The 27,848-nt window shown below is 38.3% G+C and overlaps 3 protein-coding genes and 1 pseudogene across 11 annotated transcripts in view; 2 read left to right on the top strand and 2 right to left on the bottom strand.

The window, feature by feature from the left end:
• Positions 1–416, bottom strand: part of LIN52 (lin-52 DREAM MuvB core complex component) — a 73,997-nt gene extending 73,581 nt beyond the window's left edge. For 3 of the 7 annotated variants that reach the window (XM_016138904.2, XM_036238995.1, XM_036238994.1), the window contains exon 1: positions 205–411. In XM_016138904.2, the coding sequence (XP_015994390.2) occupies positions 205–235 (31 nt within the window). In that variant the 5' untranslated portion in view covers positions 236–411. Of the gene's footprint in view, positions 1–204 lie in introns of all 7 variants that reach the window. The other 4 variants (XM_036238992.1, XM_036238993.1, XM_016138895.2 and 1 more) reach the window with 3 other exon arrangements.
• A 289-nt stretch (positions 417–705) lies between these two features.
• ALDH6A1 (aldehyde dehydrogenase 6 family member A1) lies at positions 706–18,663 on the top strand. The gene is made up of 12 exons (XM_016138871.2): positions 706–864; positions 7,203–7,262; positions 8,302–8,376; positions 8,539–8,700; positions 8,925–9,003; positions 9,418–9,720; positions 11,573–11,694; positions 13,030–13,219; positions 13,933–14,114; positions 15,576–15,755; positions 16,003–16,101; positions 18,291–18,663. The coding sequence occupies exons 1-12, from the start codon at positions 817–819 to the stop codon at positions 18,393–18,395; spliced, it is 1,605 nt and encodes a 534-aa protein (XP_015994357.1). The 5' UTR covers positions 706–816; the 3' UTR covers positions 18,396–18,663.
• LOC118601040 lies at positions 14,522–14,643 on the top strand (annotated as a pseudogene).
• BBOF1 (basal body orientation factor 1) overlaps positions 14,842–27,848 on the bottom strand; it is a 31,366-nt gene continuing 18,359 nt past the window's right edge. For 2 of the 3 annotated variants that reach the window (XM_016138881.2, XM_036238558.1), the window contains 5 exons: positions 26,309–26,802; positions 24,265–24,366; positions 20,988–21,062; positions 20,703–20,817; positions 14,842–16,241 (listed from right to left, as the gene is read on the bottom strand). In XM_016138881.2, the coding sequence (XP_015994367.2) occupies positions 16,230–16,241; positions 20,703–20,817; positions 20,988–21,062; positions 24,265–24,366; positions 26,309–26,802 (798 nt within the window). In that variant the 3' untranslated portion in view covers positions 14,842–16,229. The remainder of the gene's footprint in view (positions 16,242–20,702; positions 20,818–20,987; positions 21,063–24,264; positions 24,367–26,308; positions 26,803–27,848) is intronic. The other variant, XM_036238559.1, reaches the window with a different exon arrangement.

Below are 27,848 nucleotides of genomic sequence, written 5' to 3'. Positions count from 1 at the left end.
TCCCCACCCACTTGGTACACAGGAGAAACTGGGCACGTCCAGAGCCGCTGTGAAAAATCGGCGAGCTGAAGACACATCTGCATCTCAAGGAAGAGAAGTGGAAGGGAAAGGAGAGGAGCTAAAGAAAGAAGTGTAAGTTCGAGAGGCAGATGGAGAGTGGAGCGAAGGACGTTGCAGGTGAAAGATCTCTAAATCGGTTCTTACCGTCTGTGGGAGACGCCATCTTCCAACCCATGTCACGTGACGTCGTCAACCGTCGGCGGGAAAGCTAGGACCCATAAGCCACTCCTCCAAAGAGAAACCCTATCCCCAACTCGCAGCCTTCTCGTTTCCCCGCCTCATAGGCGATCCTTGCCTAGCCCCGCCTCCAATGCTAGCCACACACACCCCCCACCCTGGTGGAGATGGAGCAACGGCAAAATTCTCGGAGGGTTTTTATTTTCTTTCCCCAGTAAGGGGGTGTGGCTGCGGTCATCTTTGTGGCCAATCGGAGTTCCCAGTCAGGGGGCGTCTTCCCCGTGTGCTGAATATAGAGTACCCAAGTCAGGGGCGTCTTCCCTACCTCCGCCAACAGAATTTAGCGAGATGGGAGAGGGGCGAGAGCACTTTCACTTCTGACCAATCGCATATCCCCAAAGCTGTGAATGAGGGGGGTGGGGTAAGAAGTTCTGGCGCGTGATTGGTTAGTGGAAATGGTCCTCTCCACCAATGAGGAGGTGCAGCAGAACAGAGGGGCGAGGTCTGGCAGCCGTAGTGCCTTTGGGGAATCACGGGCTGTAGAGGCACCGGGAGGCGGAGACTAGGGGGTCGAGAACCATGGCGGCGGTAGTGTTGGCGGCGGCAGTGCGGGCTCGGATCCTGCAGGCGAGTGAAAGTGGCGCCGAGGGGTCGCGAAGCTAGAAATTGGGTCCCTTCCGTCCACTCTCTGAGCCAACCCCTTCTTGGCAGACCCTCCTGTTCCCACTCGACCTGTGCGGCCCTGTCTCAGCCCCCTCACTCCGTATACGTCGTCGCTGGGTGCGGTCCTGGACCATCACCCCTGGCCTCCTACCCCCGTCCCTTTACTCTTGAACCTCCCCTTATCCTGCTGTGGCCCACTCTCCTCCTCAAGCCCTACCCCATTACTGCTGTCACAACTCTCGCCCTCACCAATCCTGGTCCGCTCACATTCTTTCTTTTTCACCTTTGCACCTGCTACCCCTCTCACCAGAAACTCCCTCCTGGTCACGTTTTTTTTAGAGCTCTTTCCCCTGCCTCCAGCGTCCAGATTGTTCCTCTCCCCTACCCTTTTTCACTATCTATAATCCAAAGTAAAGGGAAGAGGAGGAAACACATGAGAAGCGAGGGTCAGTGAATGGATTTTGAATCTCTTAGGAGTGTACACTAGGTTTTCTCCCCAAAATACTTATTTGCTGAGCTATCTTCCTCAGCTATGGCTATTTGTATTTTCCACAGGCCATGGGGCTGTCCGCTTGCTTGCTGAGACTTTCAGTTAAACTTTCTCTTAGCAAAGTTACAGTATTCATATTGGCAGTAAATAAGGACACAAATTATGCTACCAATCTGTTCCAAGCACATACAAGGGGCTATCATCTCTAAAACAGGTGATAAAAAATAGGAGCCAAGAAGAAGTGCAAGGTCCAAGTTCCTATCCCAAAGTCAGCTCTTTGTGGACCAGCACATCCTCAACAGTGCCCATCAGGGGATTGGGTCTTCTCTGAACCCAGTCTAAGGAGAGGTGGTAGAGCTACAAGAGCTCATGCCTGAGGCCTGTGATGTCTAATTCTGTTCATAGCTTTTCTCCTGTTGTTCACAGCTTAGCGAGGACTTAGAATATGAGGCAAGATTTACTGCAGGCAACATTGCTCAACCTGCAAGAAATATTGCCCTTTTACTCATTATGTCCACCCTGGGAACTTCTTCCTCTATGTTGCTGAACTTTTAGATAATATTAGTATTTACCAGGTTTCAGTGAGTTCTACTGCAGAAACATATGCATTTTTAAGATTCTTAGCAAAGTCAGAAAGGTTCATGATTAAATACGCTGTTTACTGGGACAGTGTGGAGAGTGGATCGGAAGGGTTTGTTAGATTATCTGGCTTCACTCATATTTCTTGCTGTGATCCTACTTCAGTTTTTCTAGTATCTTTTTTCTTTAAAAAAGTTTCCAGCCTATACTTTCCATTAGTGACTTCACTTGGAAATCTTTTACTGAAATTGACTTTTTTCCTTTGCCTCCTCTCCCTCCCTTCAATCACAATGAGTCATTGAGAGCCTTAGGAAGGTATTTTTTCTTTTGCATCAAGGAAAAGACTCTGCTTCCCATGTACTTTATTTGGGAAACATACTTTCTGATTCTTTTGAAGAAACTGCTGAGTTGAACTGGGAAAGAACCGAAATGGTAATCCTTAGCCCACCAATAGGTACTGTAATATGAAACTTCAATAGAGGATAGTCTAGATTCTGACAGTCATGAATTTTAGTAGACTATCAAAACAGTGTGTTTTCAGTTATTTAAAGTACATCGTTAGCATATCTTCTCTGTTATGGTAGCTAATAAAAGTTAGAACTTCTGTTCCTCATATCATTGCTGCCGTTCAGAAAACCAGTCTTAGAGAGTCTCAGTGTCTTGTATCATCGATGTGCTAGAAAGAGCACAGGCTTCACAATCATACTTGGATTCTATCCCAGCTCCATCATTTTATGGTTTCAAGAATATTTGTAAAGATTGGAATTAATGAATATAATGAAGTAAGTTACCAAACACTATGGCTAAGGTCATTTAAGATCTCCCAACTCAGAACTGAATTCCATCTTGGCATCCATCTCTGTCAATGTTGGGCTCTCTCCCCGGGCTTTGGGAAAGGAGAAGTAAATAAAATACTCATTGAAAGCTCCCCTATTATAAAGCAATGATAAGTGCTAAACAATAGTAGTACACAGGGTACTGCAGGAACAAAGTAGACCTGTGCAGTGCAGGAAAAGTTTCTAAAAGGGCTTGGTCCTGGGCTTAAGTCTTGCAAGATTAGCAGGCCTTTAGCCAAGGGGAGAAGGGAGTTCCTGGTAAACAGCAAGTACAAAATAAGCATCTAGAGAGTCAGCATCTAGTGACCGAATGTGGGATAGTTTCTTCAGCAACAGTGCTTGGGAAATGAGGAAAAGATAGGAGATCTAACCTGTCAAAAACTGTGTGATAATATTTCATTATACCAGATGCAATGCCTTTTATGCCCTCTTGACAGCAGAGGCTGTGTGCAAGTGAAAAAATAAAACTAAGTGGCTAGAATGCTCAAGTTGGCTGATCCATGCTTTTTTTTTTTTTGCCTTGTAAGACAGTATATATGAAACAATATCAAATGATTGCTTGGTGAGTTCTCATTATTTCAGTCTACAAAATATTACTGAGTGCTTACTCTATTCCAGGAAGGGTGCTAGGGGCTGAGAACACAACCATCTAGTGATCTAAGGGGAGTGAGACTTAATAATTAAACAAGCTATTATTCCATAATATGATATGAGAAATAGAGGAATTCAGGTGTTTTTATGAACTCCACAATCAGGTACTTAGCACAGACCCTGAGATTGAGACTTAAGAACTTCCAAGTCTGCTACTTCTCTCATTCTGAGTTAACTTTGTTTCTCCTACTTCAGAGGAAACAGAAACAATCAAATACTCCTTTTTCTACTAGCAAACCTAGAAAACCTGTACCCAAAACGATGGCTAAGTAGGGAGAAAAGGAGTAGGACTGAGCCAAGCAAATGGGATGAAACAATTCCTGGCAAGAGGGAGCAGTATGTGCAGGGGCAAAGAGAACCAAAACATGTTCCGAATGGCTGGAGTATAGAGAGCAAGGAGGAAAATATTGACCTATGAAACTAGAGAAGTAAAGATACTATGTAGAGTCTTCTAAGCAACATCAGACTAGTCTTTATCCCAAGGGCAGTGGAAAGCCAGTTGAAGGATTTTAAACAAGAAAGTGATCTGACCATATTTGTGTTTTAGGAAGACCTCCTGGCTATGGTATGGAAACTAGATTCAGAAGGGTTAAGGTTGAAATCCAGATGAGAGACAATGACGGTATAGTGTGTGTGTGTGTGTGTGTGTGTGTGTGTGGTGATGGGAGGAGGAGAAGAGAAAAAGGGATGTAGTCAAAGACTTCTGAGGGAACAGATTGCCAGGACTTGTTTGATTCTCCTTAAAGAGAAAGGGAGGAGTTAGGGTAACATTCAGGTTTCTGGTTGCGCAACTAGGTGAATAGCAGTCCCATTCACTGAAAGGTGGGCTTTTGAAAGCAGCACAGGTTGGTGGGGAGAAGATGAGGAGTTTGGCTTTTTCAGTGTATACCTAAACATGTCCAAGTAGAGGTAAAGTGAAGACACTTAAAAAAGGAAGATTCTGGCTGAGGACACAGATTTGAGCATCATCAGGATCTAGGTAATTAAGCCACAGAATAGATGAAATTACCCAAGGAGAGTACGCAGAGTGAGAAGAAGGCCTAGGACCAACCCTCAAGGAACTAACTCGACGCCAGGTAGAGGAGAATGAACCAGCAAAGAAGGTAGAGAAGTGACTCGAGAAATAGAAGATTCCAGGGTATCACAGAAGACAAGTGAAAAGGGGGTTCGGGAAGGAGGACATGATTAATCATGTGTTATGTAAAACTTCCCAGGGCCAAGAGACCAAAGAAAGAGGCTGACAACTCCATATTTACATAAAGAGTTTATTAAGGGAATTTATATACAAGGCTTGTCTTGCCATGGATAACTTTCATGCCATGTGGCAGGCACTAAGGTGTAATATAGGACAGGGAAGGATGAATGGGGCTACTGGTGTTTGAGTTCCCCCAGAGAAGGGGAAAATGCCTTGCATGCTTGTCTGGACAGGGCTCCAAGAACTAGCATATCTGGGGCATGGGGGAGGGTTCAGACAGTCTCTGAAGGGATTTTTGGGAAGCATTCTCTGTTCTGGCCAGGATCTAGCTGGCAGGTCTGGCAGGTCTGGTAGGTCTCACAGGTCATGGAATAGTCTCTCCTCTATAACATGTCACCTCTGTTGAGAGGTCAGGTACTACAAGAAGTCCATGGGGTGTTGGAAGTCACTGGTGTTCAGTCTCGAAGGTTAGAGTAGATTGAAGAGTTAGTGGGAGATGAGGAAATAAAGATAATTAGTATAGAGAACCCTCGCTTTTGCATGGAGAGAGGTTCAAGGTACAGAAAAGAAAGGATAATTGATGGAAGTGTCAGAGGCAGCAGGAAAGGTTGACTTCAGAGCACAGGTGCAGAGATTAGCCTTAGATAGGAGGACAGACACCTCTTCAGTCAGTCCACGGATATTGATTATGTACCTCTGTCTCCCAGTCACTTTGTCCTCACAGTTTGCTAGCTCCTTTCTCCATTATAGGAGGGAAGAAGGAAAAAAGGTATAATTGCAGGTCAGTTTTGTAGGTGTGCTCATAGGAAGTTGAGGACATTCTCATCTGATGGTTTCTGTTTCCCCTGAAGTAGGAAAAATAAGGTCAGCTCCTAAGAGTAAGAGAGAAAGTAGCAAAGTAAGAAGTTTTAAAAGAATTGATAAGTTTTGAAATAGCAAGGAGTGAAAGCAAACAAGTATTTATAATAATAACAATAATATTTAATGAGCATCAACTATTTGCTAGCTGTTTTTCGTATCTGCAGTCTTGATCACAATAACTCTGTAAAGTAGGTAAACAAGATAGATAGAGTGCCTACCTTCAAGAAACTTAGTCTTTTGGGTAACAGACAAATACCCAGGCAATTACAAAAGGGACGAAGGGACAAAAAGGACAAAGAAACCTGATAGGGGAAGTATTGGCTGCTATGGGAGTACAAAAAAGGGAGTAATAATCTCGTCTGGGGCGGGAGCAGGGGCAGGGGGCAGTCAGGCAATATAGCTGCCCAGTGGACCTTTCTTTTGTTTAGTAGATATTTATTAAACACCTACTATGTACCATATTGGTATTGGGAGCATAGCTGTAAGTAAGACATGATGGGCTCCTGGAGGGTTTTGGTAGTTTAAAATAGCTTTTGTGGGGCATGGACGAAGAAGCAGACTAGGCGTTTGAAAGTTTTGTCTGCTGGTCCTTTGGACAGTGCCACAAGTGTAGGTCTTGCATTTTGTGCTGCTCTAAATTTTTGGTTAATATGGCCTCTCTTCAAACAAGATAATAGATTATTAGATTCCAGTCCCAAGTATTTCTGTTGGCTTGCTTTGATTAGAATATTTCTTAAATCAGCTTCCATAGTACATATACAAACTAATTTTTAGAGAGTTATTTTATTACAACTGATCCCCCTCCCAATTTTCCAATTATATCCTATTAAATATTACCTACACAACACAGTTTTTTCCTATAAGGTACATGAGGCATTTAAAAAATAGCTTATTGAAATAAAATGGGCATATACTGTATATAATTAAAATATACAATTTGGTAAGTTTTAATATTTGTATACACCTGTGAAATCATCACAATCAAGATATGAATAGATTCATACTTACTTTTCTCTACCTCCTCTATCATCTTTAGGCAAACACTGATCTCCTTTCTGATACTACAGATTAGTTTACATTTTTTAGTTTTATATAAATGGAATCATACAGTATGTACTCTTTTTGTCTTACTCAATATAATTATTATATTGTATCTATAAATAATACATTCTTTTTTGTTGCTGAGTAGTTTTCCAGTGTATGGATATACCACTAAGTTTCCCTATTTACCTATCCAGTGGTGGCCTTTTGGGTTTTTTCTAAATTTTGGGTTATTACAAAATATATCTGTGTTTGTATGGAAGTATTAAACTTAACATTTGATACTTGGTTATATACTACCTTATATTCAACACCTATTGTGTTAAATACCATGCTGAATGTTTTCATATTGTCAGATTTATGGTGATTACATTTTCCAGACCAAAGATTAGGAAAATACGGACTAATGACTAAAAAAATATTTTATATCAGGACTGCCCTGGAAATTGAGAACATGATGATTATGGTTTATAGTCTCATGTCTTTTCTCTTTAGACTATGATCCTTCAGGAAAACATCAAGTCCTTTTTCATATACCCACAGTAATATCAAGCATATACTCTAATGTTAAGCATATATTAGCCATTCACCAAGTTTTTAATAATTTTCTGCTTTTGTTTATCAAAATAATAATTCTCTTACCTCACAGGTTTCTTCCAAGGTAAACTCCATTTGGTATTCAGCATCTTCCTTCTCTTCGTCTTCAGTGGTGAGTTTGTTTGGCACTAACGATCAACTTTTAAGAAGAAATCTAGTGTAATTTTTGGGTATTCCCATTTATCTTCTTTATGTAATTGTGATCAGAGTGCACGTGAAACTTTGTATCTTGGTTTTCTTAATTTAATATCATGTCTATTGTATTGTAAGCATTTTCAGTATTACAAGATGGTCTTTATGTGTGGTTATGATTTTAACGGCTGCATAGTATTTCATCAGGTAGATATAACCTGAGTTAACTAATAATTTCCCATATAACATTTAGATTGCTTCAGTTTTTCAATATTATTAAACAAGCATTTATTTTTAGTTTTTTTCTTCTTTAAGATTATTTCTCTTCTGAAATAAGATTACTGTATCAAAAGATAGAAACATTTTTTGGCATCTGGAAATTTAGTTGACCCTGCCAGATAGTTTATTCTTGACAACTTTAGAGGTGTTTTTACAGGCCTTCTGTCTTGTCAGCCATTTGCAGTACCTAAAATCTAATAAATAAGGACTGGTGCTCAAAATCCTTTATGTATAGAAGCATGAACACACTGTAACACAGTAGCTCTTTATCTTTTTGTTCCATAGACCCCTTTGAAAATTTAATGAAAATAAGCTGCTTCTGAAAAAAATTTACATAGATAAAAACATTAAAAACTTTTTTTGACCATAAGGGTAAGACTTTATCATGGTAATGTGACAGAAAGTCAGTTGGGCTGACAAGTTACAGTAGCTAATATTTGTTAACACAAAGTCTGCAACATTTTTTAGTATAAGCTTTACAAGTGACATGTGTTTACTCATGAAGTTTCACTGTGTAATTAGCTGGCAATTTCCCATTTTCAAAGAGGTCATAGTATTTGAGAGGTTCTGCCACATATTAACAAACAGTATAAACAAGTATATTGTATATCTTTTATCTAATGGTAACATTTCTAGAGAGCAGTAGATTCAGTTATGGAATGGAATTCCTTCTTTGTGAAAGGAAAAGAAAATTAAGGCAATGAACTAATAAAAAGTCTTGTGTTATTTTTTCTCCCCAGCCAACTGTAAAGCTCTTCATTGATGGGAAATTTGTCGAATCCAAAAGTGACAAGTGGATTGACATCCACAACCCAGTAAGCAAAGCTGCTTAAACTGACTAGCCTAGAATTCTGGGCACATGGTGGGAAAGTGGGGACCTGGTTGACTATTGTGAAGCACACAGTGCTGTCTTCGTGACTAGCTGAAAACAGAGGTGGGGCAGGGGCAAAGAATGATGTGCTGCTTTTTCCCATCAGGCCACCAATGAGGTTATTGGTCGGGTCCCTCAGGCCACCAAAGCTGAAATGGATGCAGCTGTTGCTTCCTGCAAACGTGCTTTTCCCGCATGGGCAGACACTTCAGTATTAAGCCGTCAGCAGGTCCTGCTCCGCTATCAACAACTTATTAAAGAAAATTTGGTAAGAAATCTGAATGGTATCATTTTCCAAACTGTTGCTTAGGGATACTTGTTACGTTCACAGAGGCCCTTTCAGCTGCATTCCCTCACTCTACAATCCGGAGAGATATAGATCATGACTCTCTGCCTTCTACTGCTTCGCCCCGATTTTGTTCTTCTTTGGCTGCCTGAGAACTAAAAGGAGGCATACCCTTGCATTGGTTTCTATTTGTGTTTTCTTTCTAGAAAGAAATTGCCAGGTTAATCACGCTGGAACAAGGGAAGACCCTAGCTGATGCTGAAGGAGATGTGTTTCGAGGCCTTCGTAAGCTGGGAGTCCCTCATGCGGAGTTTTAGGGACTTTTGGGAAGGAGCAAAGGAAGATGGGAGGCAAAGATCTCAGAAAGAGGGATTGCTTCTTTTACGTAGATTTTGTTATCCCATGATATCTTTTTTAATGTTTGTGGAAGATGGCAATACTTCTCAGTGATCTATGAAATTGGTTTACTTTATTGTTTTACTCAAATAATCTCCCAGTAGGTATGCGCATTTCACTGTCCTTTTCCCATTTAGAGAATCTCATCTTGCATACCTCCTTCACATGGAAGGGCAAGTCAGTGTCTCTTTCCTCTGTCATTGGCCTGAGCTATTCCCCATCCTCAGGGCTGATTAGAGCATGACAAAGCTAAGTAGTGCACAATGTGGGCAGCTGGTGGCCTGACTACTTCTTCTCTTGCAGAGGTGGTTGAGCATGCATGTAGTGTGACATCCCTCATGCTGGGAGAGACCATGCCATCCATCACCAAAGACATGGACCTTTATTCCTACCGTCTGCCTCTGGGGGTGTGTGCAGGCATTGCTCCATTCAATTTTCCTGCTATGATCCCCCTTTGGATGTTTCCCATGGCCATGGTGTGTGGAAATACCTTCTTAATGAAACCGTCAGAGCGAGTCCCTGGAGCAACTATGCTTCTTGCTAAGTTGCTCCAGGACTCTGGTGCCCCTGTTGGAACACTGAACATCATCCACGGACAACATGAAGGTAACTGCCCTTCAGTACATGGCACTTAATCTGGCTTCCAAAAAATCAAGGTGTTGAGTGACAATGGAGTGTTTTAGAATGAAGAACCTAGGAAGGAAAGGGCTTACTAACGATAACCACCATATTGAAGGAAATGTTTGTTGACTGTTTTGCCATCTCTGTGTGCTATGATGAATAACTAGTGAGTAGCAGTCTTTGCCTTACAGAATATATGGGGACAAAGAAATATGGATTAGGGCAAGACACAGATAAGATTAAAAAGAAAGTTTTTACTTCAATATTGAGAGAATTTATGAGGATATTTACCTCAGGATTTATAGACTTCAGAAAGGGTGAAGGCCTTCTAATCTATATAACAATAGCTAGTACTTAAAAAGTCCTTGTGTTTCAGGCATTGTTCCTATGCTTTTCATGTTATCTTATTTAATCTTTACAACAGCCCTTTGATGTAGGTACTATTATTTTTCCTTTTTACAGATGAGAAAATTGAGGCATAATGAATCTAAGTACTTTGCCCAAAGTCACACTGCTAGGAATGATTGAAGCCAAGCTATGTGTACCTGGGAAGTGTGACTCTAGAGTTTACTTTTGTATACAGTCATGAGCCACATAATGATGTTTCAGTCAATAGCAGACCACATATATGACAGTGATCTCAAAAGATTATAATGGAGCTGAAAAATTCCTATTGCCTAGTTGCATCATAGCCATTGTAACGTTATAGTATAACACAATACTCATGCATTTGTAGTGATGCTGGTATAAACGAACCTACTGTACTGCCAGTTGTATAAAAGTATAGCACATAAAATTATGTACAGTATGTAATACTTGATAATCATAATAAATGACTAACTGGCTTATGTATTTACCATACTATACTTTGTATTGTTATTTTAGATTGTATTCTTCCTTCTTAACAAAGAAGTTTGCTGTAAAACAGTATACTATGTTATGCTAACAGCAGCCTCATGCATCTTGTGTTTACTGCACCTCTCGATTGCATCATTTTGCCTTGTGTTTAATATTGTGTTGTTTTGTACAGAAACATACTGTATAGGCTTGTAGCCTAGAAGCAATTGACTATACCAGGGATCCCCATCCCTCAGACCACGGACCAGTACTAACTGGTCCATGACCTGTTAGGAAGGAATCAGGCCACACAGCAGGAAGTGAGCAGTGGGCCAGTGAGAGAAGCTTCATCTGTATTTGCAGCCTCTCCCCAGCACTAGCATCACTGCCTCAGCTCCACCTCAGATCATCAGGCATTAGATTCTCGTAGGAGCACCTGTCCCCGCTGCCAAAAAGGTTGGGGACCACTAGGCTATAGCACATAGCATCAGCATGTGGTAGGCTATACCATCTAGGTTTGTGTAAGTGCACTCTATGATGTTTGCCCAACGACAAGATTGCCTATTGATAAATTTCTCAGAATGTGTCTCTGTTTTAAGTATCATATGACTGTACTATGCTATGTTATCTCTCACATGAGGATACAGTAGTATCCGAGAGTCCTGGTATATAAATATAGTTGAGGAAATATCATATTCTTAAAGGACAAAAGAAGTGCTGAGTATTGAAGGGCTGTTATTTTGGAGGAAAATAGGAATTGTAACCTTTGGAATTAGAAGTACAAATTGTGGAATACCAAATGGGAAAAATAACAAAAGAGGCTAAATAGAATTTGTAGTTTAAAGAATTAAAAGAACAAGGAAAGAGAGAACTTCTTCTAGGGTAAAAACACAAAAATATGAAAACTTCTTCATAGCAGTGGGAAAGGGGAAATTTGCCATGTTGAGAAGGCCATAGCCATTTGTTCCTTTGTGGTGATCATTTATTTTTCTTCTTAAAGCTGTTAACTTTATTTGCGATCATCCGGATATCAAAGCAATCAGCTTTGTGGGATCCAACCAGGCAGGAGAGTACATCTTTGAGAGGGGGTCAAGACATGGCAAGAGAGTTCAAGCCAATATGGTGACTTTTTATTTTCTTTTTTCTCCCTCAAACTCTGTTATATGTAGTTAAATTACCTAAAACAGCCTTCAGCAGAGAGGCAACTCATCCCACTCTAATGCCAGTGTTCCTTTATTCCCATTTCATCTGAAATATCTTTTCCTTTAACAATGAACCTTATGATGAGTTTGATTCTGTCACTTTAATTGCCTTTATCTTATACAATGAAACTTGTTATCAAAGGGCACATTTCTCCCTGAGAATGTCATTCAGATTCTTTGGGCTTTAGCAGTAACAAATTCTGGTTCTGGCCCTGCTTCCTTCATACCATGCTTTTCTAGCCCTTATCCTTCTTTCTTTTGAGGGGTATCCTAACTATTAATGTCGAAATATGATCTTCCCTAAGAGTCCAAAGCTATTTAAGGCACTGGAAACAGCCTAATATCCCTGTATGAGATGTATAGTTTACTTGATTGGATAGTTTTGCTCTTCTCTTACTTGCTCCTTGATACTAAATTCTTTTATTCTAAAATCCTATTGCTACTTTCTCATCCTTCAGCTCATGTTACATAAAGGATAACCACCTATGCACAAGTGGAGACTTTATGATATGTTCACTTATTTCTTGTCATGGCTGAATGTGTTTTGGCCAGTTTGACTTAAGTCCTTACCAGCTCATCATGAATTTATTGAGTGAATTCTGTGTCTAACAGTATACTGTGTGTAATGGGATAAAATTAAGTTAGCTGACATGGTACTTATTTATCCATGCACTCAACTATAGTTGTATCTGGAAATATGTATGGAAATGACCATATGTTATACATAGAATTTCATAAGGCTATGTATCTAGAAGCAAGTTAGTCTGGGGAAGCTCTTTCCAGAAATTGTTTATCAGGAGAGGTCTACCTCTTATTTTGCCTTTTCACTGGCCACTGGCATTATTACTGGCAGCTCTTTATTTATACTGCTCTTCATGTAACTGGAAACCCCAGCAGATAACAAATTCTTTCCTATATAACCTAGGAAAGAGAAGGGAGTTCTCCTTAGTTACTGGATGCAGTGTTTAGCTTGTCAGTTTGAGGTAATGTTATGATTGGGGCTCTTTGTTTTGATCTAAATAAATATATATCAGCTTATTAGCTGAGCAACTGAAAAAAAGTAACCTGGACACTGGCCCAACGTTACCAAGACTTTAGCAGTATCAGGATAATAAATTTATCCTCAAAGTAACAAAGGATAAATTCTCTAATCCTTTCCTTAAATTCTCATTTGAAATTTCAGATTCTTTCCCTGATTTCTCAGCCTAAGCGTATTTTGCCAAGGAAGATTCATGTACTTTCTGTATTTCCTCAGGGAGCCAAAAACCATGGGGTAGTCATGCCAGATGCCAATAAGGAAAATACCCTGAACCAGCTGGTTGGGGCAGCGTTTGGAGCTGCTGGTCAGCGCTGCATGGCTCTTTCAACAGCCATCCTTGTGGGGGAAGCTAAGAAGTGGTTGCCAGAGCTGGTGGAGCGTGCCAAAACCCTGAGAGTCAATGCAGGTAATTGGTTATCTGCTTCACTCCTTCAGACTTTGCATCTGTGGCATTAAGCTCTTGGTTTTAGTATTGGTGTTGGCCAATGGAAGCAATCATGTCTGCCCTTATTGAAGAAGGGCCTAGTTGGAACCCCCTTACGAGAGGCCTCAAGCATCCCCAGCCTCACCTTTCCTTCCCCTATAGCTTAACAATAGATTATCCCCTGTGGCTTGATCCAGAGCTTGGAACATCCCCTGACTTGCCCTGAAACTTATTGTTAATGCCTTTATGCTTACTGATCACAATCCTCTAGCATTCTTTCCAGACTACTCCTATCTTTGTCCCTGGGTTGCTAATACCACCAGAGGACCACATTGCTGGAGGAACAGCTCTGTGAAGCATAACTGACCCCCTAGAATCATCACGTAGCCACTGGATTAATGACCAGATTATCCTTTAAATACCCTAAGCCAGACTGAGAAGGCAAGGCAGTTTTCAAAGGTGTTAACCTGCTGCCTTCTCAGATCACTGGTGCTCCGACAGTAAATGCTTATTCTAAAAAGCCCAACTCCTATGTCGATCTATTGAGGTCTATTGGCTGAGCCCCAGACTCAGTCGCCCTCTATTTATATTACTGTTGCCTCTTTATACTATAGTTGTCATTTGGATTCATCTTTAGTTGAATCCGATCATAATTTATGTTAATGAGTCATAAACACTTCTGTGTTATTTTACAGGAGACCAGCCTGGAGCTGATTTTGGCCCTCTGATCACCCCCCAGGCTAAAGAGCGAGTCTGTAATCTAATTGATAGTGGAACAAAGGAGGGAGCCTCCATTCTTCTTGATGGTCGAAAAATTAAAGTCAAAGGCTATGAAAATGGCAACTTTGTTGGACCAACCATCATTTCAAATGTCAAGGTGAACAACTCTGGATTATTTTGTTCCCAAATATGAGAGCTGAAGGCCCTTTGGAGGCTATGGAATCTCATCCCTCCAATTTATAAATAAAAGAGCGTTTAATAACTGAGGACCTCATTTCTTGCCAGGATTACTCAGTTATTTTATCTAGAATCTGAATGAACCTCTCTCTCATCCCCAATCTCTTTCCACTCTACTAGCAGCCAGAAAACTTTCCATAAAGGGATAGATAGTAAATTTTTTTGGCTTTGCAGGGATATATCTTCTCTGTCACTACTACTCAACTCTTGACATCTTAGTGTGAAAGTAGCCATTAACATTGTGTGGCTATGTTCCAATAAAACTTTATGGACAGTGAAATTTTAATTTTACATTCCATGATTGATTTTTTTTCAGCCATTATGTAGAGCTTTGCATAGTGGCAGTATGACAGCCAATGAGGTTTATCTGAGGCACAATTATTGCTAATTGAAAAAATTATCCCTAACTTGTTGGCTATACAAAAATAAGCACATTTGGCCCACAGGCCATATTTTGCCAACCCCTCTCTTACATTATACTTGTTACTTATTTCTTTAATTTTTTTCTTCCCATTCCTCCTTGCTGCCTAGCTCATAGTTATTGCAGTGTCTCCATCAACATATCAGCCACCCAGTATTTATTAAGTATCTACTCTCTGTCCTAAATTTATCCGCATCTTCGCCAGAAAGTGATGAAAGAAAAAGAATTGATCTGTCAATTTTTATTATCAAAACTCTACAAGTTTCTCAACTAAAATTAATGACTAAATTGAAGTTGAGGCTTTCTTTGAAATACATATGTCCCCACCAATCCTACTATAATCCTGAATAATTGTTAAATGTAAATGTAGCAGAAATTGTGGAATCTCTTGCTACAAAACCATAGAGGAAAAATCCACCTATCAGCAGTAAGCACAGCTGACTAGCTGCAGTGGTGAAGGGTGTTTTGAATGTTTAATGTGACCTGATATCAAAATATAAAGTACAGACTCATTGGAAGGCAAAGGAGTGAATGAGAATGGATTGTTTATGTTACAGAAAACTTAGCACAGGGTTTCTTTAAACAAAAATTCTCCTGTGGTGTTTTTAATATATATCTGATTTATAATAAAATGAATTTTCATGTAACTTTTCAGTAACATAACAATTGTATAAACAAATTATATAAGTATAAAAGAGGAAGCTAGTGATGGTTCATGAGACCTAAAAATACAGTGCTTAAAGGAAAGGAATGTAGTTGTACTTAACAGGAATTTCAAGTTGTTTATATGATTGGTAACTTGGAAGATGGAATACCGCAAGAAAGCACTTTTTTAAAAATAGGTGGTTTAAAATGAAGAGAGATTACTAACATGAAAGCCATCCTTGTAAACAGTGGGTAATACAGTAACAAATAAGCATAAAATACCGACTTCTTTTCTGGATGCATCACTCCTGGCAGCCAAACATGACCTGTTACAAAGAAGAGATTTTTGGTCCAGTCCTTGTGGTTCTGGAGACAGACACTTTGGATGAAGCCATCAAGATTGTAAATGACAACCCATATGGAAATGGAACTGCCATCTTTACCACCAATGGAGCCACTGCTCGGAAATATTCCCACTTGGTGGATGTTGGACAGGTTTGTGAACAAAGTTTTAGAAGGTTCTTCTAGTCATTTTCTGTAAACTATCTAGGGGAGATGGTAAAGAGTGATCAGTCGCTGCCCCTCCGCTCTTCCACAGGAATAAAAGTTAATGGGTGGAGATGGGGTAGAAGGTGGGTATTTGAAATCAGTCTCTCTGGCGCAAAGCATTTGTGCTTCCAAATGGAGAGTTCTTTGTTTGTGTCCCTTTCTTAGCATTTGACGTGGGTTTGTTCTGCTTCAGGTGGGTGTGAATGTCTCTATCCCAGTGCCTTTACCAATGTTCTCATTCACCGGCTCTCGATCTTCCTTCAGAGGAGACACCAATTTCTATGGCAAACAGGTAACTATAAGTTTTAAAAAATGTTTTTTCCTCTAAGAAACTTTCTTGTACATATTCAGGAATAAGGATTCTGCAAGGAAGGGCCTGCAGCAGCTTCTGTGGGGTCATATGTTGTTGAGCAGTGCTTGTCAGTAAGTCCCCTAGAAAAGATTTAAAAGTTAACAAAATTTTGCCAAAGCTGCTTCTTGTTGAATAACTCAAGGCAACAAAGTTTTGGGGAAAGAGCATGAGAAAGCGCAAGCCTTTGTATAAGCCCTTTCCTCTGCCTCTTGCCTTTCATCTGACTAACTCTTAATCATCTGTCATGTCTCAGTGTCTTTCCTCCAGAAAATCACCTCTGACCACCACCAGCCCCTTCCTCAGTGCTGGGTTGAGTGTGCCCTCGGGCTCTCATTGCACATACTTCTGTAACAGTTATTCATTTACAAAATGTATTGAGCACCTTTGTACCAAACAGTATTCTAGGCACTATAAATACAGTACTGAACAAGAAAAATAAAGCATACGTGAAACCAAATTGTCAGGTTCAAACCCCAACTCAGCCAATTATTAACTGTGTGACCTTGGAGGATACACTCTCTGTGCCTTAGGCTTCTTCATCTATAAAATGAGAGTAACACCAGTACCTGTATTTCATAAAGTTATGAGGGTTAGTACTGTTACCATCCTTCAGCAGGAACACATGTTCTAAGGCAGGAATAGGCATGACATGTTCAAACAGCAAAAGTGGCTGGAACACAATCAGTGGATGAGTAAGAGTGGTAAGAGATGAGGCCAGAGAGATAGGCAGGGGTGAGGCATGTAGGACTCTTTAAGCCATGTTAAAAAGCCCTCTGTCATCATGCTATAATTATTTTTACTTATCTGCAGCCCCTGGCACAGAGCTTGTGACCAAATGTGTCAGACTAATGGGCTAGTGGAAGTTCTTTGTAGTCTCAGAAATACGGCCATTTTGGAACCTTTAGTAATAAATTACATTTTTTCTATATCAGTCTCTCTTATAGGTTAAAAAATTAACAACGAAATTGCATAACAGTGCAGCCAATTGGTTAACAAAAATTTTGGTTATCTGGAGGCTGATTGTACAGTTTGTGCATTAGTCACAGCTTTTGCAAAATTAACTAGTTTGATACTATTAAAAATTTCTTTTTAAGTTACTCTGGTAAGTAAGGCTTCTTGGAAAAAAACTGACTTCATACAGAGTTGAAGTCTTAAATCCTTAGGTAATTAAATTGCTATTTTGCATGGAAAGGAGACTTGAAAGTATTCTTACATAATAAAATGTAAACTTTAGTTGTATCTTGTACTGGAAGTATGTAATAATCTCTAACGTTGTTTTCAGTATATTAACATGGCCCAGATTTTGTCAAAAAAATCTAGAAGTCTTTTATCGAACTAGTATGTTTTTTCCTAATATCTTTCTAGCTTGCTAGTAATTAGGTAAATGTTAGATCTGTATGGTCTATTCTCTTCTGCTCAAGCCTATTGTTACAATATAAACTATGTATATATAAAGCCTCACATGTGATAGGTGATTTAGAAGTAAATGTGTATAACATCAGACATTTTACTTTAGATTTGTAAGCTATTGTGTATTTTACTACTTCAATATTAGCTGTTTATTCTGACAATTGTTAGAAATGGCCTAATATATATTTCATTCATTCATTCTTTTCTATTCTTCATGGGAAGGAAAGAAAAACATTACTGAACAGCAGTTATTATGCTAGGATATTTGTATGTCATTTCATTTTCCCCTCACACATTGCTAAGAGTTGGGCACTATATCACAGAGAATGCCCAAAGTTACACAGCAAGGAGTAGAGGCAAGATTTGAACCCTGTGTCAAGACCTCAGAGCACATGATATTCAGCCCTAGGAACAGAATATCTTGCAAGTTTAACAGATTACATTGTTCCGTTTTTCCATTTAGATGCTAATGCTCTTGGCTAGTTTCAGCATAATGACAGTTAAGGTTTGACAGTTTACTATGTGCCAGGTATTATGCTAAATGTTTTAGATAAACTTTGATGAACAATATGTTGGATTTTAGTTGCACCTGTTCCTCAAGTAGGAGTGTGAGTAGCACTTTGCAACACTCCCTTCAAAATTTGATTACAAGAGGAATCATGAAACCCCCAGAAATATATGCTAACTCCCTCTCACTCTCTTTCTTTTGTTCTCTTTAGGGCATCCAATTCTATACTCAGCTAAAGACCATCACTTCTCAGTGGAAAGAAGAAGATGCTACTCTTTCCTCACCTACTGTAGTCATGCCTACTATGGGCCATTAGAAACAAGTTTGTTCCAGCTCAGTCCATCCTGAGTAATCTCTATTTTGACTGACTTCATTTGCCAACTTTGCTCAGACCAGATCCCTGGGAATGGACTACCTTGTAACTAATACCTTTCTCAGGACAATTAGCCCCTGCAGAGTTGCTATAGGAAGATTCCTAGTGTAACTCTGAAACCAGATTTTCATTTATACTTCATACATCTGTTTTTGAGGTAACTGTTGTTAACTGTTAAATGTTTATCTGGAATGATTGCTTAGGATTGCTATTTTCTAAAAGTTCTCCCCTTTTCTGTAACTTGAAGGAAGGGAAGGTTATGTAAAGAGGATCTTTCATAATTGGAAAGAGGACCTCTTGGATGGGGAAACAGGACAGGAATAATTCACCCTTTGGTTGATCCTCAAACACAGCTCTACATAAATGCCTGTGGGAGAGACCCCTCTGCCAGGATTTCCTGAGCCTCTCATTTATCCACACAACACAAAATAGAGTCCATTCTACTTATCCCAGTGTGACAACTGCTTTTTTCTTTTTGCTGAATGCCACTTTGTCCTAGTGAATTATGAACACTAAATTCTACCATTGTCACTTTTCCTGCTTAAAATCATTCCTCAAAGATACCTCAGTATGCACTGGATAAATCAACTTTTTGTTGTGTGTGTCAAGTGTTAGATTTCAAGATTTGCTTCAGCAGTTTAATGCTTCAGTAATTAATTCAGGTGCCCATAGGTTGCTTTGGTTTTTTTTTTTTAGAAAACCATTTCAAAAGTTATTTTACACCCAGAAATCAAAGGCTGTTCCAGCCACAAAAGTGGGCAAGACTCTTGCCTTAAGCAAATTGAACCTGATAGTCCTTGACAAAATTTTTATGTTGTTCTTTCCTCTCGCCTACATTTCTCATTAGTGATACTTTTTAATAAAAGAACCCTTTATACAGAGTGATTGACTGGGCCCAAGAAATTTTAAAGCTTTGTATGACATAAAACAATAAAAAAGAAATATTTTGACAGATTCTTTTGCTACCATTAATTTAACTGTCTTTATGCTTCTTGTTTCTTTGATGTAGCTCAACTTTAAGTCAGAACAGAAATTGATGTGCTAAACAAAATAGCTTCTGTCTTTTTGCTCTGCATCCCAGTTGAATCTTATCTTTCTGATACGGTTTTCACCCACCTAACTCAGAGAGGGCTTCAGGCTCTGATAGAGTAGTCTCTCATCCTCAATGAGATGACATAGGTCATTATTTTTCCACCTCCCTATTAGTCATATGGGTAATGCTAACTTATGGGATTATTCCATGAATTAAATATAGTGAAAACTTTGAAAATGTACACTCTACAGATTTTAGGCTTATTATTACCATGAACTAGATAGAATGCCAAATACATTTAGTATTTGTAAATGTATTAGTAAAATACATTTATGACCCTACTGGGCCTTTTTTTTTTTTTTTTTTTTTTTAGATTTACCTTCCAAAAGAGATGAGGCAATAAAAATTTATAAAATGCCCCTTGTTTTATTGCTTATCACATCTGGCCAGCGGTAGTGATATTTAATTCAATCCAACAACTACAGGCTAGGTTGGATAAAAGGTCATATTGCCTAAGTTCCAAATGGAATTAAATATAATCACAGAGACTTCTAAATTTTTCTTACATTTAATGGAAATCACTTTTTTAAAAAAATACTAATTAATGAGAAGTGTTATCCTTATTGGAAACATTTCATTTGGCTAGCTTCTTGTTTCTGAGATAGAAAAAAAATCTATAGTTATGTTTATGTTAGTAGCAGCTAAAAAATTCAGTATTTTATTTTCTTTTTGCTCTGACATGACTTCATTTGAAATTTCTCTGATTTTATATTGTACTGATTATAAATAACAAACTTTTAATAAAAAGCTCTTAAAAAGAAAATCTGGCTTTCTTTTTTTAATGGTGCCATAATTCCTTGTAATCTTGTTGCCCCCAAGCTTTTATTGACTCAGACTTCCAACCTCTGTCCAAAGCCAAGAGTTACATGGTCATCATGTTTATTCTTACATAAAAGATAGTACATATTCTGGCTAGGCTGTATATTGCCAAAGGCAATTTGTAGGTTGTCCACACTAAAAGAGGCACAAATATGCATTAAGTTAAGTATATGCCTTCCTCAGTGTGGATATTGTGATTTCAACTAAAGATATTACTCATTTCACTGACCCCTGAGAACTCCTGGCTAGTAAAGCTAAAGAACTGTGACTTAGCAAGAAGCTGCATGGGGAAAGGTAACAGTTAAATGTATTGTTTGCTTAGATTACAGACTCCTTACCATGTCAGACTCTTGTGATCCTTTCTGAGTTTTGGATATTATCAGTTCACTAGGAGAGTCTGAGATTGGTACTTGCTGTGTGATAAAGGTTTGATCTTGAAGCTTACTTTCATCCCTGCAATAATGAAAAAATAACAGATCTGTCAATAACCAGACACACATGGAACCTGGTTCAGAACAACAGATTTCTCATGTTACTCTCACTCAGGTTTAGCACACATAAGATGTCCACAAGAACCACTATAATCAGGCACACATTCATGGCTTTGTCAAGAGAGACCTTACCCAAATTCCTTTGTTTCTCCATTGTCCAATACAACATAGTCTGGAACTGAAGGCCTAGAACTGTGGCCGTATTTCCTGTGGTGGGGAAAAGTTAACAGTGAGGCAGTGTCTTCTTGTGCCAGGTATTTCAGCTACGCTTTAAACGTGCTAAATAAATGAATGTTTCAGTTGAATGGGCTTCTCATTTTTAAAAATGAGCTTTTACACACACACAGACAGTATGTTAGGCAAGTTAATATAAACTTATATTCTCTTGAAGTTGAGACATGTTGAACTTAAGAAATGGAAATATTTATTGAGATGATCATGATGATGGTACATAACAGCTATTAGTGGTGACGGACAAGTTTGAACCAGAGCAGAGTACTGACCAAAACAGCCAGGAAAATTCCCTTGCCATGAAAAGAACCACAAAACACAAAAAGGTTAACTAATGGAGACAGACACAGTACAAAAATTTCTCCTTATATACTGGAAAGTCTGGTTTAAAGACAGGAAATAAACATATTACTAATTAAATGTTCTAATTTGAAAGCAAACTTAACAGTTATAAATAGTATAGTAGGTTGATTTGCCCGCAGATAAAAGACACACATCTCACTCCTAAAATTTGTCAACTAGGTACACATGAAAGCAGTATAAACTCATTCAAAATCTATTAAAAATGCACTTTAGCTACTACTAGCGCCAAAGTCGTTGCTGATGCACTGAAGAGTACAGTTTATTGGTTATACTCCTTTGACTTAGTTCCATCTCTCTCTCTCTCTCTCTCTCTCTCACACACACACACACACACACACACACACACAATATTGTACTATTGCAGTCACAATCATACACAATCATTTTGAACTCCTACCAACTTCCTTATTTTTTGCCTTGGTAGATCTCTTATCATTTAATTCCTCTCCAATCTGAGCTTTCTCATTTAATCCTGTCTTCATCTCAGCATTTCACCATTCTAGTCCTATCTTCTTTTCCTTCATCCAACCCTGGCATGAAATTCTGACAGGCTTAGACATGGTTCCATTGTGGCCAGGTTCAAGTTCGTTGTTTTGGCGTGAAAGATTTCACTCAAGTTCCTTTGTTCCTCCAGTGCTGAAAACAACACAGTATGGAACTTGAGGCCTGGAACTCTGGGGTACAGAAAAGTCAACTCAAAATGAGACATTAAATTCATTACTTACAACCTGGATCCTACCACCACTTCTTTGTAGGGCTACCAGAGACACAAAAGCCATTTCAAAGTCTTTAATCTTCCATTTAGCCTATACTTCTTTAAACTACTCTTTTGTTTGTACTCTTCTTTGTTTTCCTGTTCATTAATTGTGCTTATTCCTAAAGGTTCTAGCTTCGGCTCTCTACTCTTCTACCTTTACCCACTCTCCTGAACTCAACTACCAGTTTTCACTAAACATGCTCAAATCTTTCTCCCCAAACTATTATCTTTACTCAATCACTATTTACAATGCCTTAAGTGTTTTTCACCACAATATATTTGTCACCTCCAATTTGACGCTGAAAATACTTTCTATTTCTTCTACCTAGAATTTTTTTCCTCCCTTTTTGTTCCTATTTACCTTTTAGAGGTCAGCTCAAGCTTCTACTTCCTCAAAAATGTTCCTGACCTCCTCAATTAATACAGATTCTCCTAGTCTAGGCTCTTATACTACTCCTTTCATTCAATATCAGTTATACTTTTGTATTTATTTGTGTAATTTGAATGTTTTTCTTCCCCGTGTAGACCACAAACTCCCTAAGATTAGGTATGTCTTTATTAGCTCAACACTGTATCCTTAATAATAGCAGATATTCAGTATGTATATGTTAAATGAGTTGGTAGATGGATTAAACAAAATTTAAATGTTTCCCTCACACTGGCTTTCCAGATTTTTCATTTGCCTTTCCAAAAAACTTAAACATTTACACTTTGTTTTCTTTATGCCTTTTGTCCTTTATCACCACATCCTGTTTTTCCTTCCTGAGTGTCTTTCAGTTTCTCCCCTTTTTTTCTGACTGCTCCCACTCTTGCCACATATCCAGAGCAGTACTGTAGTTTCTGCTGGTCCCCACCTCTATTTTTGTCCTCCAATCCATCATACTTGTCACTATTAGATTCAGGGTAGCTCTGAGAACAATGACCTGTGACCCCTTCCAGTGAGAGTATGAGAGTGTGGCTTACTGCTCTTTGTAGTGCTTCAAGGCAGAAAAGAAAAGTGTTAACACTGCTTTAGAATCTACAATGGCATAAGTTCAGGCTTTTCTGCATGGTTTTTAAGCCTCAACATAATTTAATCTATAGATTAAGCCTTATTTCTAATTATTAATTACTCTTGCATTACCAAATTTCCTCAAGCTAGGAAGTTTTTCCTCAGTGTTACCTAAATACCCAATACCCATTCCTTCCTCTGGGTTTTTGATTAAGCTGCCTACTAAGCCCCTTGCCTGATGTGCCCCCCGCCACTCTCTCTTATCCCACTATCTTATAAGGCACTCCACAGAGTCATATGCTTTCAGCCTGACTGGAGTCTTCCCTGACTATTCTAGCCCACTGACATATTATTTGAACTCAGTTATATTTTACTGTGCCACTTTATTTTTTTTCCTTGTTATGTTTGGTTTTGCTTGGGCCACCAGATTCTAAGCTTTGAGATTAAGGGCAATCTCTCTCAATTCTTTTGAATCCCCACAGTACCTAACACAGTGCTAAGCACGTAATAAGCAATCAATAAGTGGGTGATTTATTTTACTACTTTATAGTTCATTACTAGGATTGTAGTTACTGACAAAACATAGTGGAGAGAATAAAAACGAATTAAAAAGAATTATTTGGCATATCTGTGATTTTTTGTTTTTTTAATTTCTAAGTCTTCTTCTCGGTATTAGAGATTCTCTGAATTAATAATTGGCTTTAAAAAAATCATTTACTTATCTTTGCAAACCAATAAAATCTTAACAATTATGATGCTTCTCTTCAGTTACCACTCATTCAGAGGAACGATGTTGTACCTTCTTAGCAAGCAGTACTTTAAACACCTAAGATTAATCTCTTTTCTCACCTCCCCCCCTTTAATTCTAATTCATCTTTCATTTTTGTGCTCATTCATTTATCTCCCATGCTTTACCTCTGAGAGATGCAGTATATAAGCAATATGACTCTTATATTTTCTGGTCTCTTCCTATCCTTTTAATTCTAAGTGAAAATTAATTCATTGTTCCTATACAGTTTCTAGGGTCGATAACAACTTGGTGGTCCACCACAGAAATAGGGAGTTACCTAGGAACAAAACCGTTCATTTTTGCAAAGAGCAATCGTAAGACTTTCTCCTTCTGCTCCCAGGTCAAATCTCCAATATCCACATTTCCTTGAATATCTGTCCTAACAAATTTCAAAAAAAAAAAAAGTGAAAGGAAAATTATGGTCAATGTAAGCATCTCTCCTTTTTTAAAAATATAAAATATGTAAACAGGAGAAGAAAAATTTCCAAACCATAACCGAATATTATGAGGTTTCCAAATGTAATGACTACAAAGCAAGCTGTCGATTACAACTTTATAAAGTTGAAAAGCATATCAGTACGCTAGCCAAATCAAAATGTTATAAATCATTAAAATGAAAATAAGAAAAACTATAACATGAAAAAAGTGTGCTCAAACATCAAGCAAATAAACAAAACAGAAAGTTGTAATATGACATAATATACCCAGATACAGATAAAAAGAAACAAGAAACGAAACAGTTGTTTAGTGATATTATTGATAAATTCCCTTTAACATTTCTTTTTGTATTAGATATTTTGCTATGAAGATAGAGTAACAAAGGTAAATTTAGAAAATAGCATGTAACTCATCTAGTCTATTTTCTTATTTCCTAATCAGGCTGCAGCTAAGCTTTCTAGGTAGGTCTTTACCTATACTATTTAACTTTCTCAGAAGATTCAGTCCACTTGCAATTTTAAAAAGTTGGCTGACATGTAGATAGAGTATTGATGTTGAAATTTTGGCATATAGGGCACTTGGGATAATTTTCTTTAAGTTTAGGCTTTGCCTTAGGATCACCACATCCTTCAACTGTCCTCCAATCTGCCTTTTAAACAGATGATGTAATATTTTAACCACCATTCCTGCCTTGCTGGTACAAGCAATAGGAAACTAAGGTTAAGGTGACAAATTGCTCAGTAGAAAAATGTCACACAGAAGGCAGAACAGAAAAATTCCAGTTTCTGCAATAACAATGTGGAGAATCATTTCATGTACCTTCCTCTGAAAACCTATATACCACTTAATATACAGTAGACAAAAAAAAAAAAAGTAAAAGAAACTGTATATTTGATAGGGACTCAAAACTTGCTTGACTTATTCAATAAATAAAAGGAATTTACAGTGAATCTCTAGGTAATAGAAGTGTCATTACAGATTTCTGACTAAGGCGAGAGGGTAAAAAAATTATACATAGTATGGGCATTTTTGAAGAAGAGTCTTGGCCACTAACCATGTCCAACCTTCCTAGCAGCTACATAATTTAAAAGAACCTACAAATTAGTCCATTAAAAAATAATTTAAAGCAGAAGACACATTTGAAATCACTTTTAATAAAATGTTAAGTATACAGTAGTACGGAATCTTTTTAAGTTTCTTGAGTTAAAAGAATTTAATTGCATGGGGATATAAAACATAATTTTAAGAATAATCTTTAAAATGTATCATAACTCAATCCATGATTTATAGGGGGAAGAGTGCTCTAACAGATAAAAGTGCTAACAGGAAGCGATTAATCATTTATAGAAGCGACAACTGTCTCAAGAATTTTGCTACCTTTATCATAGCGGCAGTAGCTCTCCAGAGTGCATTTTGGAAACCTGTGGGGATTGTGATGGGGAGTACTACTGGGAGAGTTCTGTACAACAAATAATTGGTATACTAATTTTTTAAATTACATGTTTAGTTAGATATTATTACCTATGAATTTTATCTCAGTAAAGGGAACTTAGAAAATATTTATGAAAGTATGTTTATCAAAAATGTTTAACCTCAATCCAATCAAAACTTTATAATCCGTTTACAGGATGTAAAATAAAGGAACATGTTAAAAGATACTACAATGACATTCTAAAGAACAAATAAGAATATCCATTAGGTCCCACAAACTATGCTAAGCATATGGGTTACAGAGATGAGTAAGTCAGTTCCTGTCCTCAAGTAACTTACTGAGCAATCTAGTCAATACCTAGATATTATCAAACTGAACTTTTCAGGGTTATTTCTCTAAAGGGCACAAAAATAGCAGAACAAAAGATAAAATATCAAAGCATGGTTAGTACCATTTTTCAGCCTCCATAAGATCCTGATCCACACTATTGGTGCTGTGCTCTCTGCCATCAAATGTTCGAATTTTGGGATATTCTGTTCTTCTTGCACATGCCTCCCGCATTTTAAAATTGAAAGCAGTTTGTGCTACTTGCTTATAATGCTTCCTGCTCAATAAGATCTGTTGCTTCACTTGGTGTAGAGCATCTAAAAAGAACTTTTCCACTTCTGTCCTCTCATCCAGTATATTCTTGGCAAGCTTCTTCACTCGATTCATCTCCCTGTCCTTCATTTGAAGAAGGTACTGTAGGTTGTAAATTTCAAACTGACCCTCTTGGTTATGTACCATTGCCTGTTGCTGTAGTTTTAAAACTTCCGTTTCAAACTCTCTGGTCATACAACTCAGGGCAGTCTCCAAGCTTACGACCTTCTTCTGAAGAATTTGGATTTGTGATCTTTGCTGGGTAAGTTGCATAATCTTTTCCTTAACCAACAAATCATTGATCTCCTAAAAATAGAAAGATGAGAGAGGTGATTTTTTTTTTCTTTAATTAATTTGAGAACTTAAAAGTTCCTCACCAATTTCCACTACTTCATGAGATTTGAGTTTGAAGCCTAGTGAGATGGTGATACTTTGCTATTCCGATAATAGAGAGTAAAAAACATTGTAGGGTCCTTGTCTGGACCTTGTCTGACGATCACTGATTTTGCTAATTAAGAAATGTCCCTTCCTCTAAAATTCTGAAAGTTTAAATATTTTATATTATAAAAAGGGTAGTTCTAAAATCAGTAAGACTATACAATAAAATATTCATTTAACAACTAAGTACTGAAAACTCCGGCAATCCACTATTTGTCTATTCCAATGTCCATTTTCCCTTTTCTCCTTAGTAATAAAACCCCAGCTTTACTCAGGATGTCAGCAAGACCAGTTGAAAGTTCCCAGTCTCCCTTGTCGTTCAGCATAGCCACCTAAGTTCTGGTCAACGAGATGGTAAGTGGAAATGTGTGTAGAACTTCTAGAAAGACCACTAAAGGGAAGAGTATACATTTTCCCTCTTGTCTTTCTTCCTTCCTGCTGTTTGAGTAATGGTTAGAGCTCCAGTAGCTGCCGTAGGCCATGAGGTGACTTGAAGGATGTAAACCACATGTTGTAGAGCAGAGTTAAGGAACTGGAGTTTCTGTTATCTTTGTGGCACTACCATTCCAGCTCTGAATTGCTTACCTCCAGACTTCCTTTAGGTGAGAGAATAAACTCTTATTTGGTGATGCCATTGTTGTCAGGGCTGTAACTCATAGCTGAACCTATTCCCAAGCGATTCAGGGACCAACTCCAAGCAAAGCAAAACAAATATTCTCAGGTAGTAGATGATAGGGGTTATATATATATTTTTCTGACATATTCTTTATAAAGCCAAGTCTAATGCTTCTTAGTTATTAAGTAATTAATCATTTCAAATAGGAAAGGTGCATCAACCAGACAGAAGAAAAATGGTCCCATCGTTGACTTTACCAACCCAATCCTTCAAAAAAAAAAAAAAAAGATAGAAAACA

The sequence above is a fragment of the Rousettus aegyptiacus genome, unplaced genomic scaffold (assembly GCF_014176215.1).
Source record: "Rousettus aegyptiacus isolate mRouAeg1 unplaced genomic scaffold, mRouAeg1.p scaffold_m13_p_3, whole genome shotgun sequence".
Classification (NCBI taxonomy): domain Eukaryota; kingdom Metazoa; phylum Chordata; class Mammalia; order Chiroptera; family Pteropodidae; genus Rousettus; species Rousettus aegyptiacus.
The sequence above is the reverse complement of the archived record's forward strand: the minus strand, read 5'-3'. Positions and strand labels throughout refer to the sequence as shown.